General features: G+C 39.1%; 1 protein-coding gene across 6 annotated transcripts in view; it reads right to left on the bottom strand.

Annotated features, from left to right (window-relative positions):
* LOC119559595 (G protein-coupled receptor kinase 1) overlaps nt 1-16,144 on the bottom strand; it is a 468,201-nt gene that overhangs the window by 28,885 nt on the left and 423,172 nt on the right. Inside the window, exon 13 of one of the 6 annotated variants that reach the window (XM_037872614.1) lies at nt 7,544-7,583. The exons of the other annotated variants lie outside the window; for them this stretch is intronic. Within the exon in view, the coding sequence (XP_037728542.1) occupies nt 7,559-7,583 (25 nt within the window). The 3' untranslated portion in view covers nt 7,544-7,558. Of the gene's footprint in view, nt 1-7,543; nt 7,584-16,144 lie in introns of those variants that run through there. 6 annotated transcript variants of the gene reach the window in all.

Below are 16,144 nucleotides of genomic sequence, written 5' to 3'. Positions count from 1 at the left end.
ACGGTGGACCGCCAACTGTCAGCAGAATGGCCTCATGGTCGCTGGCCGTGAATACCTCGCCTATCCTCCAGCGTGTGCTACGGGATAAGGAGCAGCTCGCGAACGATAGGTCGATAATTGAACCGGCCCCAGCTCTGTTGAAGGTGTGCTGGAAGCCCTCGTTCAACAGGACGATGTCCAGCGACGCAATGGCTTCGAGGATAGTGCGCCCCCTGGCGCACCCCATTCCCCCCCCCCCCCCCCCCCCCCCCCCCCCATTCCTCGGCCCAGGCGTTAAAGTCGCCTCCGATCACCACGTTGCTCCGTCCTCTCAGGTCGCTACTCAGCTCGTCCAGGATCCTGCTAAAGGACGTCAGTGATAGACTGGGGGCCAGGTAGAAGCTGTAGAGCCATGTGCCGCCTACGTTCGCTCGGACGAGCCCCTCTACTGCCCTCATGTCCCGCATTGGTGGAACACTCACTGCGCAGAGCCACAGTACCGCTTTGCCTGTGCGATCCGTGACCCAATCGCTGCTGCTTTCCACTCTGTAGGGCTCACTGAGTATCGCCACCTCAGAACCCAGCTCGCGCACCGTCTGCTTCAGGAGGTCCTGCGCGGCCCTACAATGGTTCAGGTTTAGCTGAATCAATTGCATGACGGTCGAGGTCTCCCTGTCCCGCTGGTTGTGGCGGAGCAGAGACTGCTTCCTGCCTGGTGCCTGGTCTCCTTTCTTCCTGCCGCAGAGCAGATTAAGCATGGAGGCTCCTTGCTCCACTTGGCTGCCTTGTGCCCTTTTTCACCACATCTTATGCAGCAACCGCTCCTGTCCACTAGGCTCTTGCAGTTAACTGCAATATGCCCGGACTCCAAGCATTTGAAACATCTTGGGGGGCCTGTTCGTTCCCGGATCCTGCAGATGGTCCATCCAATCCGCACCTCGCCGCGATGGAGGACGGCTTTCCCCAGGGAGTAGGGCAAACTGATCACAGCTAACTGCGACTCCGCGTAGCCTCGACGCAGACTCCGAACTCTGATGCGCTCCGCGTCGATACCATACTGGCTCGCAATCGCAGATTTCCTGCTCCGTCGCGATGGAGTCGATGTCTCTTATCTCCAGAACGAGCAGTTTGGTCTCGTCCGACATGGCTCGCACTGACGCTGCGTCGCCTAACACCCTCGCAATGCTCTCCTTCATGGCTTCTGCACTTTCTGCGCTGCCTTTGGCCACCTCGAGCAGTAGGTTGCCGTTAATGGTGCGGCGTACCTTGGATACACAGCTTCAGAAGTCCGACAGCTGTTTATCTTCCCTTCGAGTCACCATGGCTAACACCTCGCTGTACGATTTCCCGCTCGCCTGGACAACGACGGCGTCGAGTCTGGCGCGACGCGTGGCCCTCGGCTTTTTCTTGACCACCTCCCACTCAGCGACCGGAATTGCGGGGCTCACAGTCTTACTGGCGCCAGCGTGCGTCGCATCTCTCTCTTGTGGCCCTTTTGGCGGGTTCTTTCGGGTGCTCCTGGGATCTTTGGCACTTTTCTGCTGCGTTGGGCGCGTGGATGGTGGGGCCACTTGAGCCGCGGATCCTCCAGCCACAGTCGGCTGACTTATCCTTCGCCAAGGCTCCGTTTGCGCTGCAGAATCTCTCCTCCAGACAGGCGTTGTCTGCTGGCATTTGTCGGCGCTCTGCAGGCTTCGAGAGCATTTCGCGCACACAATTGCAGCATCTTGCCCATTCACCCTGATGTTGTCGTCCTTGCCGCCCTCTCTGTTCGCCTCTAGGATGTTCGTGTGAAGCGCCTTCATGCGCACGAACGTCTCCCTCGTAGCGACAGTTATGTGGCGCGCCGTCTTGTCCATCATCTTGGTGGATACCTCCTGCAGAAGCTTCCCCAGCTCCAAGAGAACCTCAAGGGAGGTTGCCTCGTGGGAGGCCTTGCTCCTTTTGGCCGGCGTTGTCCTCTGCGAGTTAGCTGGGCTTGAAGGATCACGCGTCCTCTTAGGGGTTTCCTTAGCTTCCTCGGTGTCTACGATCAGCTCATCGACTTGAGTTGGCGAAGGTGCCGGCGAGCGGGCGAGCGGGCGAGCTTGCTGCCCTTCTTGAATGCCGCTGCAACTCCATCGGTCCCATCTTCCCTCGGCTGGCGGGGAGATCTTGCCACCACTGGTCTGCCCGCGAAAGGGTTTTAAGTCTCCTCCATCTCGGGCTACCCGGTTTGTTCGAGGGAGGCTCCCGCGCTGGCCACAGATTTCCCCTAGGCTTACGATGGGGGATATACCGCCCCTTTTCGGTCCCCAGTGCCCCTTTTGATACGCACCGCCGCGGCGGAGGGGTTGGAATTTAGCTCGATCCTTGGCCTTCTGCCTTTTGCCGTCCCTGAATCCCGGTGCCAGAACTTGAAGAATTTCGAATATTTAAAATTAAAAAACTTAGACAGGGCCCGCGTTTATGGCGCTTTCCAACACTATGTGCTGTTAAGCGCGGGGATCCACGCTGTTAAGCTCCAACCCCCACGTTGTTCAACACTGTAAACAGCTGATTTTGTTGTTTGCAGTGATGAGGAAAAAAAAACGCGCGGGTGGCAGCTTGTGGATGCTGTGCGCGTGAGAGAGATTTTCGAGGTGAAAGACTCTCACTCGATGGGCGCGGGAGAGGATCACTGCACAAGTGCACAAGTGCACTGTTAACAAATCAATACTGTAACTAATCCTATTCAAATGCTGGAGCATATATATTTCATTGTGCTCTTCTGTTAATTCCTTAAACACGTTATTTTTATAATTTTTTATAAACAAATTTATATCTTCCTGCTCCTTGTTTATATGCTTAGTAATTTTCGTAAACCTACTCAAAGTTTCCTTATAAAAGCTTCTTTGCTCGTCCGCTTTTTTTGTAAGAAACCTTGTATCGTTTATTAATTCTTTTATTCTATTTCCTATTTTCTCCTCATCATACGCGTGCATATTTCCCGAAACTATTTTTATCATGCTTCCTAACCCATTAAAAATCCCTCTTTTGACCCTTCTTCTTGGTCTAAGTTTTTCTAGCTTCTCCTTCACCTGGTACAATTTTTCCTTAACTTCATGGACTGCCTCACCTGAGAATCTAACATTCTCTATGTCTAATAACGCGTTTTCAATCTGTGCAATATTACCTTTGTAGTCCTTAAAGTTTATTATATGGTCGAACGTCTTCGCTTCGACCATTACTCTTGCCTTCCCCAGCTCCATTTTTATGATCGCTTCTTCTCGTTTTAGCGTTTGCACGTCCATTGTCTGTCCATGGACCAATATGCACCTGTAACCGTGATTGATTAGTTTTTATTTTGTTTAATCCTTTTTTAAATTTTTGATTTATGTATCTTTTGTTTCCTTTTTGTAACGAATATAACCCCATTATCCTCATCTACTGTGTGCTCCGTAAACCTAGGTGTTAGTTTATTTCTTCCATTCTCCTTCCTATGAACTACATCTCCTTTTTCCAACTCCATGGGTTCTTTTCTTCCCTTATTGAGTTTTCGCGTCCTTTCCTGTTTTTGTCTTTCTAACCTGTCCTTAACCTCCTTATACATTTCCTCTTGATAACCATTTAGCTTCCTTAAGTACTCATGCTCCGTATCAAAATTGATCTCCCGTTCAAAAACGTGTGTTCTCCCCGAGAACAATTCGAACGGCTTCAATTTCGTACTGGAGTGTATTGAGTTATTATATTTTAGGAAAACTTCATCTAAAATGTCCTCATGCTCATTTTCTAGTTTTAAGTCCTTCCTTGTTTTCATAATTATTTTATAAATTTCTGTCAGCGTTGAATGAAGCGTTTCAACCGGTGAATTGCTGGACGATTGTTGAAACTACGTCACATGCAATTCAATTCTGTATTGCCTACAGAAATCCCTGAATAATGCCGAGGCATACTCTGCGCCTTGGTCACATATGATCTTTTTGGGGCACCGTACTGACTTATGAACTTCTTTATTGATTTAACAATATTTAAATTATCTCTTGCTGGTATGGTGTACCCCACAGCAAACCTTGAAAACTTGTCTATTATTGTTATAACGTAGATTTTGTTGATTGTGTATAAATCCGTATGAACGATGTCAAGTGGCTTGCACGGAGTTTCCGTATTTTGAAATACCACCTTTTGTGGTTGCCGATCATATTTCAATGTCTGGCAAGTTTCACACGCATTAATGACCTGTGTTACTCGGTTTTTCATAAATGGAAAATAAATGTCACGTCTCATTTTCCAAAACGTTTCATCTATTCCCTTATGATTACCTGAGGTATGATACCTTTCTATTTCTTCCCTTTGTTTAAATGCATATCTGTATGGCTTTTTATAGATAGGAATATCATCCGTTGTTGGAATTGAGTGAGTTACCGCATTGGTAAATGTCAATTGATTTCCCTTTATGTGAAAATTACTCGAAAATTCCGAACACAGTTTTTTAAGGCTTCCCGCCTCTTCTGTATTTAGATGCGACATATCCAACTTTGCATGCCTTTCTTCACCCCCGGTTAACTCCATTGTGTTTATTTTCCTGCCTACATACTCCTGTTTAAATGGTCTAAGCATTTCGATTTCTACATAATCTTTGGAATCATATACAGGACAGCCAAGGGCTTTTCCAGGTATAAATTCTTTTCCTTTCCTGTGAAATTAACAACTTCCAGGTCGGCTTGTCCCTTTCTTGCATAATAAATTCCACCAGTTATTTCTAACCCTTCTTCCACAAGTGTTGTTTGTATCAAAAATGAACCATTGTTTATTGAAACTGGTAAGGTTACAATTGTTTTAGTCGCCTCCTCCAGGAAATGTATGTCAGCGGCCCTATTGGGCTTCAAATTGACCTTAACTGTCCCTGTCTTAGTTCTTAATACGAGATTTTCTAAATCTAAACTTGCACCTAACTTAATTAATATGTCCATTCCCAATAATCCATCAAGCCAGGAATGAAAATGAAATATCAAGAAATCAAAAGATTCCCCTTTGGCAATTTCCTGCAGCTCAATATCTTTTACATAACTGTTTATTTTATGACTTCCTATTGCTGTTTTAATAACAAAGTTTTCTTCCAATTTTAGCTGTTGATCTTTACTAACTATTGCGGGATTTAAATATAAATTCGTAGCTCCCGAGTCTATTAATAATTTTAGTTCCATTTTGTTCTTTCCTTTAACTACCACGTATGGTAATGTGGCCTGATGGGTATCCTTCCTTATATACCCTGTTTGTTTTTGGAGGCATTTTGACAAAAATTTCCTTCCTCCTCAATGTTATTCAACTGGTGCTCTTCTTCTCTTTCTACTGTATTTAATTGTCCTGACTGCCATCGTTTGGCACTTCTAGGACCAGTTGATGAATATTCTGCAACCTCTTGTTTTGGCATAATTGCCTTTTTATTATAACCTGAAGAATTAGAGGTCGACTGATCGTCATATCCTCTATTCCTGTTTTCTTCCCTATTCCACCTGAGGTTCCTATTATTTCCTCCTTGTTGCCTATATCCTCCATTATCTCTGGTAAAGTTATTATTATACCCTCTGTTTCTATTATAACCAAAGTTCTGCCTGTTAAATCCCCCTGAAGTATTGAAATTATTGTTCCTGGATACCTCCTTAGACCGGTAATAAATGTCTCTCTCTTTAATCACTATCTCGTATGCTTCCAAGAGCGTCTTTGGAACTCTTCCCCTGACAGCACTACCTAAATTGCCTTGTAGACCTGTTACAAACGCCTCCAGACACGTTTCCTCATATAATTTCTTCTTTGTCTGAATTGCGATGGGGTTTGTATCTGTCCTGTCTATAACATAACACAATGCCTTATGCACATCAGATACCTCCGAGTAAAATAATTCTACTGTTAGTCTTTTATTTTCCAACTGATTCAATTCCCTCAGTAAATCGGGTTCTGACCTCTTATCTGCGAAATGGGCTATCAAAATTCTTTTAATTGCATCCCAATTTAATCCACAATTTGATTTTACCAAAATATCATCGGCCTTTCCTTGTATTTTATTCCTTATTTGCCTAAGGATCATCAGTCCCATTGGTGTTTGGTCCATTCCTCTAATCATTAAAAGGATCTCTTCTGCGTTTAACATAAACGAGTTTAACCTTTCTTTTTTCCCCATATAAACGTGCATCGACCGGATCACATCGGAAATTTTTACCGTGCCTAACATCTCAAACGTTGCCTGTTGCATTCCTAAATTTTCTTGATGCGTCATTGTATTAACTTCCCTGTTCTGTACTGTTCTAGAAGTTGAGGGCTCAAAATTTAATTGTTCCTCTATCGTTGGCAAACTGGTAGCCTTTTTGATAACTTTACTTCTAGTCAGAGGCCTAAGTGACTCTTTGACTTTGCTGATTTTTGACATTTACAATTCTCTTTTTTTCTACTCCTTAAATTATTATTTTTTTGTTTATGCTTATTATATATTTTATATGTATACTATTATTCTATTATGTATTTTTTTTTCTTAGCTTTTCTCCTGGTCTGTGTGTTGTTCCCTAATCGTTCCTTTTCTTTAGAAGTGAGATGTGTGTCGGTGTCATTTATCTGTAAAATTCTGTTATTATCATTTGTTCAATTTGTTTTACTATTTCTTGAGAATGTATTGTGTTGGAAGTGCTGTGTATGTGTTTTTTGTTACTTTTTTTGTGTTTTTTTTTGTTACTTTTCTTCACATACCCTTGCGCGATGCAGCGGTATTGGGTTCCCTCATATTTTTGTAACATATATATATATATATATTATTATTTTTATGTTTTCTTTTCTTTTCTATTACTATTGCCTAACCGTCACCATTGCGCGATGCAGTGGTTTCTGATATGGCAACAATTTCTTCTTGTATGTGCTATGGTTTGTTCCCCCTTTTATTTAACTTTGGAGTTTCCTTGTCTGTTTACTATTTTCTGTGATGTTGTCCATCGGTTACCCTTGCGCGATGCAGTGATACTAATGGCAGCAACTAATAAAATTTTTGTTTCTACACTTGCTTTTTTTTTTTTTTTTTTTTTTTTTACCGTGCTGAAGCTAACTGGAATTCCTGCGCGATGCATTTGTTCCAGCCACGAGCGGACAGTCACATGCAATAGGTATCTTCTTTTTATTTTATTTTTATTTTTTTTTCATTTATTGACACAGGCAGAGTATTTAACCAGCGACCTGGGTTTCTTTCCCCAAGCTGCATGTTTGACGTTCGCTTCCAACATCGAACCTTCGAACGTCATACTCACAACTCACTCCGTCGAACTATATGGTTCGATGACGTTGCGGGTCGCCAGGTTGCGTTTCACAGTCAACAGATTATTTCAATTAATTTATTCTTGCCAATGTTCTTTGTTTTTGTTCATTTTATGCCTTTATAAATTTTATCGTTATTATATATGTGCACCCTTTTTTTTTTCTATTTACACCACACACCTCACTTCCATCACATCATTATTTTAAACTTACTGTTGCATATAAATTATAAAAATAATTGTTTTTATCATTTCGGTCCTTCTCAGTTCTCCGGGTATGGTATGTCCTTTTTCCTCTTTCCGGCTGATGGGTCCGGCTGCGCCAGTTATAGTAACTTATAATTACTGCTCCTGATGGTGATAAGATTTTAAATAAACACTTGATGTCTTCTGTTCGGTTGATCCAAATGGAATAATCTTTATTGTGGCTTGAGATTCAAGCCAAACCTCCGCCAAAGAATTTTATGTATTTACAATTATGTATGTGTGGGTGTGTAAATGCTAACAAAGTATTTTCTAGAGCTCTGCTGAGTGGGTGTCGTTTAGCAACATCCTGCTTTGTGCTGATGTTGCATTTCTTATGTGGGACAACGAACGGCTAGCTGCCGGTCACTGTCCAATTGAAAAAGGGTAGCACGGGGAGGTTTAGGCGGTGGCGTAGTTCATGGTACCGGTATGGTAATTCGCTCGCACTTCCCTCTGTTTTCACTGTCCATCTCTCCCCCAAGTCTCCGCATCGCTCTGGAGCTCTTAAGTTAAGCTAGGCTTAAGCAGTTATATTTTCCATGTGTAACAATAAACAACCGCGTACGTCGCGTAAAACCCCGAAAGAACCTCTGTGTTTTTGCGTACCATTCCTCTTGGGAATGTCATCTATTTCAACGATCGAGCCACCCCACCCCAACAATGTACTAAATGCTAAGAGAAAAATTAAAAAAATTATTGAAATGTATTGTTTTCGTCAATATCATACCCATATCGCTAGTCTGTATGGTGCCCACATATTTAAAGATTTTATAAAAGTGTTAATATTATTTTATATTTATCTATTACTAAGTTTATGCTAATGGTTTCATGATTTCTTAAAAGCCTGAAATAAAATTTGCTCCTGTTTATGCGACACGTCCGAATTCAATCTCAGCTGACAGAGATGCCGGTCCGGTTGAAAAAGGTGTAAGCGATCATTAAACCGATTATTTCTTTCGATTCCCATGAAATAATCTTGCTAGTATTAAAGATAAAGTGTGTGCAAGCAAGCATAACATTTTTTTTACCTTCAAAATAAAAAATGAAAACTAGTTTCCATTGGCAATGAATGAAAAAATAATTTGTTAAATGTAAGGTGTATTTATGTATTTATATCAATCTGAAAACTCCGATAATTTTATAGAGTTACCCGAGTTTAATTGTCACCATTTCACGCTTTGAGGTTGAATTCATAGTCAACTTTCGTGTGTTGTCGAATTCATGAAACGGTGTTTATGCACACACGAATAGCAAAAAAAAAAGGTGGTGCCAGTTGCAGAAACCTCCAAGATTCCAGACCAGCTGCAAAAGATGTCGGTGGCCTCTCCGAATGGGAACCTGTCGGTTGAGGAGAAAAACCGGCATCTCAAGAATGCACGTCTCTGCAAGCCATCATACCGATTTTATCAGCTAATTTTTAAGCGAACCGATAAACCCGTACACTCTACTATAGTGAAGTTCAAATTATCCGATGATTAGCTTATGAAATACATTGAAGCGTCTAGAAAGTACTTCTGAATAATAATAGATGTTTGATAGATTTGGAAAGGGACCTTGAGGTTGGAGGTGAAGGATATGGTGCCAACTTTAATAATGAGTGTTTAGAGAAAGATAGGATTTTTTTGCTGACTTGGACGAGGACAGCTTTATACACGCATGCCCAAATACAGTTCCTAGGTGGAGAAGACGCGGAATTGTTTCGAATGTTTAGGTTGTATGCAATGTCAAGCTTCCGGTAACAAATTTGATAGCCAGGTTCCCCGGATCCTTACACGACAGCACCATTTTTAGCAACAGTCGCGAGAAGTATCGATTCGACAACGACGAATTTTAGAACTTATATACTTCAGGAGATGAAGGATTCAAATGTACAGAACATATGACGATTCCACTCAAGCAGAGGGATATTACAATAAGTCACAGATACGAACTCGAATTACATTTGAACGTTGTTTAAAAGTTCTGAAAAGACGGCTTCCAATATTATCTATGGGTATGAGGATTTCTATAAACATTGCCATTGCAGCAAGAGTCGGGTGGGGAGTTTTGCCATTTTGGACTATAATCCCATACCGGATAAGGGAGATATGAGCCCAATTTTATGAAGTGGTACAGGAGAACAGGAACGATGTGACCGAAGGACATAGGCAAATGTTGATTAGTGAATAGATTATTTTGTTGTTGCTTTATTTATTAATAATTATGGCTATAACTTATTTTTGACTATGAATTCAGCTATTTCGGATTTCAGTATTACAAAGTATCAACATTATTAAAAAACAAAGAAAAACAAGAAAGGAAGTTAGCTTCGGCAAGCCGAAGCTTATATACCCTTGCAGCTATAATTATTAAATTTAAAAACACAAAAAATGATATTCCCAATAGTATAAGATAATATGTCAAAAAACACCGAAGCTATAATTTGTTTCATATTATTTTCCTACAAATTTTCGGATCGTTCCTATGGCAGCTATAAGATATAGTCGTCCGATTTTGATAAAATTAAATTCGAAATTCAGAACTAATTAAAAAATTTTATTTCCAAGCGTAGGAGGTTATATGTTAAAAAACACCGAAGCTATAATTTCTTTCATATTATTTTCCTACCAATTTTCCGATCGTTCCTATGGCAGCTATATGATATAGTCGTCCGATTTTGATAAAATTAAATTCGAAATTCAGAACTAATTAAAAAATTTTATTTCCAAGCGTTGGAGGTTATATGTTGAAAAACACCGAAGCTATAATTTGTTTCCTATTATTTTTCCACCAATTTTCCGATCGTTCCTATGGCAGCTATATTTCCGATTTCGATAAAATTTAATTCAAAACTAATTAAAAAATGTTATTTCCAAGGAAAGGAGGTAATAAGTTAAAAAACACCAAAGATATAATTTTTTAACATTTTTTTTTCGGATTATTCCTATGGGAGCTATAAGATATAGTTGCCCGATCCGGCTGGTTCCGACTTATATACTACCTGCAAAAGATATAAGACTTTAGGGAAAGTTTCAGCCCGATAGCTTTAAAACTGAGAGACTAGTTTGCGTAGAAACGGACGGCAGACGGACAGACGGACATGGCTAGATCGACTCGTCTAGTGATGCTGATCAAGAATATATATACTTTATGGGGTCGGAAACGTCTCCTTCACTGCGTTGCAAACTTCTGATTGAAATCATTATACCCTCTGCAAGGGTATAAAAATGTCATTTCCAAGCTTAAGAGGTTTTATGTTAAAAAAAAACACCGAAGCTATAATTTGTTTCTTATTATTTTCCCACCAATTTTCCGATCGTCGCTATGGCAGCTATATGATATAGTCGTCCGATTTTGATAAAATTAAATTCGAAATTCAGAATGAATTAAAAAATGTTATTTCCAAGCGTAGGAGGTTATATGTTAAAAACCACCGAAGTTATAATTTGTTTCATATTATTTTCCCACCGATTTTTCGATAGTTCCTATGGCAGCTATATGATATAGTCGTCCGATTTTGATAAAATTTAATTCGAAATTCAGAACTAATTAAAAAATTTTATTTCCAAGCGTAGGATGTTATATGTTAAGGAACACCGAAGCTATAATTTGTTTCATATTATTTTCCCACCAATTTTACGATCGTTCCTATAGCAGCTATATGATGAAGTCGTCCGATTTTGATAAAACTTAATTCAAAATTCAAAACTAATTAAAAACAAGAAAAGAAGTTAGCTTCGGCAAGCCGAAGCTTATATACACTTGCAGCTATAATTATTAAATTTGAAAACACAAAAAACTATATTCCCAATAGTATAAGATAATATGTCAAAAAACACCGAAGCTATAATTTGTTTCATATTGTTTTCCTACAAATTTTCCGATCGTTCCTATGGCAGCTATATGATATAGTCGTCCGATTTTGATCAAATTAAATTCGAAATTCAGAACTAATTAAAAAATGTTATTTCCAAGCGTAGGATGTTGTATGTTAAAAAACACCGAAGCTATAATTTGTTTCATATTATTTTCCTAACAATTTTCCGATCGTTCCTATGGCAGATATATGATATAGTCGTCCGATTTTGATAAAATTAAATTCGAAATTCAGAACTAATTAAAAAATGTTATTTCCAAGCGTAGGATGTTGTATGTTAAAAAACACCGAAGCTATAATTTGTTTCCTATTCTTTTTCCACCAATTTTCCGATCGTTCCTATGGCAGCTATATGATATAGTCGTCCGATTTCGATAAAATTTAATTCAAAATTCAAAACTAATTAAACAAGAAAGGAAGTTAGCTTCGGCAAGCCGAAGCTTATATACCCTTGCAGCTATAATTATTAAATTTAAAAACACAAAAAATGATATTCCCAATAGTATAAGATAATATGTCAAAAAACACCGAAGCTATAATTTGTTTCATATTATTTTCCTACAAATTTTCCGATCGTTCCTATGGCAGCTATATGATATAGTCGTCCGATTTTGAAAGAATTAAATTCGAAATTCAGAACTATTTAAAAAATGTTATTTTCAAGCGTTGGAGGTTATATGTTGAAAAACACCGAAGCTATAATTTGTTTCCTATTATTTTTCCACCAATTTTCCGATCGTTCCTATGGCAGCTATATGATATAGTCGTCCGATTTCGATAAAATTTAAATCAAAATTCAAAACTAATTAAAAAATGTTATTTCCAAGCTTAGGAGGTTATAAGCTAAAAAACACCAAATATATAATTTAAAAAAATTTTTTTTTTTGGTTATTCCTATGGGAGCTATAAGATATAGTTGTCCGATCCGGCTGGTTCCGACTTATATACTACCTGCAAAAGATATAAGACTTTTGGGAAAGTTTCATCCCGATAGATTTAAAACTGAGAGACTAGTTTGCGTAGAAACGGACGGACAGACGGACAGACGGACATGGCTAGATCGACTCGTCTAGTCATGCTGATCAAGAATATATATACTTTATGGGGTCGGAAACGTCTTCTTCACTGCGTTGCAAACTTCTGACTAAAATCAATATACCCTCTGCAAGGGTATAAATATTGATCCGAAAACTTGAATTTCTTCCTAGCTTCTGCTTGCTCAATTTCAATTTCATGCAGTTTCTTTTTAAGTTTATGTTTCGAAATTTCGCTTGCTACTTATCCGTATTTATATTTTCCGTATTTATAACGCTTCATATCGCATGAATTTTTGTTCTGCAGCCCGCTAGTTTTCATTCCTATAGTAATTATGCTGAAGCTTAAGCAAGGAAAGTCTGTAATCTTCATCTCATCTCTTTAGAGAGACACACAGCTTCTGCGGCTTGTTCTCCCTTAGCTTCCTTTGATTCCACACTGAAAACCCCGCTTATTCAGTGTTAATTCAGTGTTAGAACTTGTAGTATACTGGTATCAGATAGATGATCGAAACAGAATTTTCCTTATTCTTATCGTGGGTCGAATGAATATATACTGCAGATTAGAAGGTTCATCATTTTCATTCAAATCTTTGAATCATCGTCAAACAGATTTTCCAATCCAGTTTCGGAAGTTTGAAGAAGGCTGCCTATCTTTACGAAGATTGTTGAAACAGAAGTTGATGACGCCCCTCCTCCACCGGTATTTTTTATGTTTCACGGGTGCAAATTCACTGCGCGTTTTCTTTTTCTGTTCCAGATTGGGTAGGGAATTTTTCTGAAACACGTTCCCAGGCACCTACTATCTCCTTAAAGCTTACGGCATCACTCCACTCTTTTTATTTCCTAAAATGTGCTTCGCGCTCTCCAGAAGATCGATGAGGATATGCTTCTCCAAGAAGAAGAAGTTTTTTCTACGAACTTTTCTTCCCGACATCTTAAATTTTATTAAATCGAACAAAAACAAAAGTGCTAATGCTATAACGTAAATATCTGATGCAACTGTCAAAGAAACCATGTGCTTCGATTTACATCGCAACTTAATATTTAACAGCCCTCTGTAATTGTTTCGCGTTCAGATAAATTTAAGGAGTCGAGAGAAGAGAATTGCTTTTATCACAACTTTATCTGCTCTTTAACATTTTCGGACAAATAGCTATCAGGGATTCGAGAAAGCGGCCCAAAATCTCAGTACTGCGCAAAACTGAGATACGTTATGCGGGCCCTCAAAACACAAAGATCTTCTGTGGAACCGGTGCATTATGTTGAATTTGACCCGTTTCTTTATCCAAAACTCATTTTTCGCGAGTAAGCAAATTTCCGTTTTTTCAATGTTACCATGTTAAGATATGATCAAAGTGTTATGTTACATACCTAAAATGTTAACTTAACAGTTTAGTGTTAAAATAACAGCTGTTAAAGTCAGCCGTTGCAAGCGAACAACACGTGCTGTCTTAAAGGTTAACTTTGCGGTGTAATTTCAAATCGGCATATCTCTGACAAAAAATCATTAAATAATCAAATTCAAAATGAATATTAATTCTTCATGTTAGTACTATGTGTTGATACTAATACGATGCATGTTTCGTTCGTATTTTTCTAACAATTTGTATATTTATCAACTGGTGTCCCCGTGTCACCTTTGGAAAGAAAGTTGAACTTTCCAAAGAGTTTAAAAACAAATTTCAAATTATTTCAGTGAGTGTCTATATACATGTTGTAGAGTTGTCAATTCTGAATTCAGAACTAATTAGTAAGCACATTGTGCGCTTTTTGCGCCTTTTTGCGTTATTTGATTTATTAGGAAGCAACATCTTAATCAGCAATGCAGATCTGCTAGAAGTGTGGCGTAAACAAAGGAGCTTTTGTGAGAAACAAAATGCTATATACACTTTTATTAGTGACAAAATTGATGGCAGCGTTTTGGAAGGAAATCATCGTTATTTAAAAGATTAAGCCCGAAATTTTTCTTAAAATAATGGCGATATTTGCAAAAATGCTGTAGGATGGTGGAAAGGTTCAAAAGGACATTCAAATTGGATGGAAGGTTATATGAGCCTTAATTTAACTAGAGAAGAAGCCAAAGGAGAGGAAATAAAAACCAGTTGGACGTCCAAAAATGACATTCAATATAAAAGGTAGAAGAGCTCAAAGAAGGCAAGCAGCCGACCTCTCCGCGGGTCAAAAACATAACGCAAGATTACTGACTCAAGCGGCAAGCATAGCTGCTCGTAGGCGCGGGCTAGTTGATCTTGCTGTCCTACTAAGATTACTTGCATTAAACCCTGGAAAAGCCGTCACTATTCGCAAAATGATAAACAAGCCCGTGGTACAGCCTTTGCGATGTTCCACTGATTCTGGATCAAGGTTTCACAACTGAACAATATTGCGCAATTCGAGAGGATGCAAAATGCAGGAAAGCTGATATATATCCCAGTTATCTTTCTTTGCAAGACCTATTGAATCACACAACAAGTCGAATAGTGGATTATCAAAAACAGGCTATTGCAACGGCACTAAACATCCACCAATCTGACTTCTTATCTGCCGAATTGATATTGAGTTATGGTTTTGATGGCAGCACGGGACAAGCTAACTATAATCAGGCTTACACTAACGGTCAGTCCCAAGATTCAGATGCACTGTTCGATCGATTCGTCCGGCAATATATTGTGGAACAATCAAACTCCGCAGAGTATACGTTTTTGCAGACCGTTAAAAATTGATTTTCTTAAAGAATCCATAAAAGTTATTAAAGATAAGAACAAACGAACGGAAAGCGAAATCAGTGCATTAAATTCTGTTAAAGTAGATCTCAATAAAAGGCAATGTATATATGTAAGGTTTAGCTTGTATTAGACTATAATTGATGGCAAAGTGCTTAATGCCCTAACAAATACGAAATCTTACCAAGCTTGCTTAATCTGCACTGCGAGACCTAAAGATTTTTTTGGTAACACAAATTTTAAGGGCATTAAATTTGTTCCCATTCTCCACAATCTAAAATACGGTTTAAGTCCATTACATTGTTAGATTAGGTTTTTTGAATTCGTAGTTCATGCTGGGTATAAAATGGATGTGAAGAAATTGCGAATTTCAAGCCAAGACGATATTTTGGGAAAACCTGCTCCTGAAAGTTGACCATGAAGCTTTCGCAGAAATAACTGGCGTCGATACACAGCTTATTTTAAACATGAGGAATATACTTATATCATTATCCTGTCAGCTGCCAATACATGCCGAAAAATTTGAAGAACTTTGCCATCACCTAATAATTGACAAATATCCATAGCTACCAATGACAGCGACGGTCCACAAGATTCTTGTCCACTCAATAGTTATATTGGAAAACACTGTTCTTCCAGTCGGTTTCTTTGGTGAGGAAGCAGCTGAATCCAGAAATAAAATATATAAATCTATCCGACAGACTACACCATGCTAGGAAAAACAGACGAATTAACAACCTTACAGACGTTTTTCACAGAGCAATGGATACTTCTGACCCCATAATGTCATCCCTAAATTTAAAAAGGCGGATCCAAAAACATAAGAGACTTGCTTTAGCAGTAGAATCATCCAGCTGTTGGCTTGTGAAGTTGAATCTGCAGATGAGTCTGCGAATGATATCGACGCAAGGGAAGACGAGAATACATTTTTTTATAATAATAATGAAATTGATGACGTTGATGAAGTTGAAAATGAATACATAAAATAATAAAAAAAAAAATTTTCTTTTTGAATACTTCTATGCGATTATTATGCGATCTGGACCAAAT

This window comes from Drosophila subpulchrella, unplaced genomic scaffold, assembly GCF_014743375.2.
Source record: "Drosophila subpulchrella strain 33 F10 #4 breed RU33 unplaced genomic scaffold, RU_Dsub_v1.1 Primary Assembly Seq25, whole genome shotgun sequence".
Lineage (NCBI taxonomy): Eukaryota > Metazoa > Arthropoda > Insecta > Diptera > Drosophilidae > Drosophila > Drosophila subpulchrella.
Note: the sequence above shows the minus strand (reverse complement) of the source record. Positions and strands in the feature narration are given on the sequence as shown.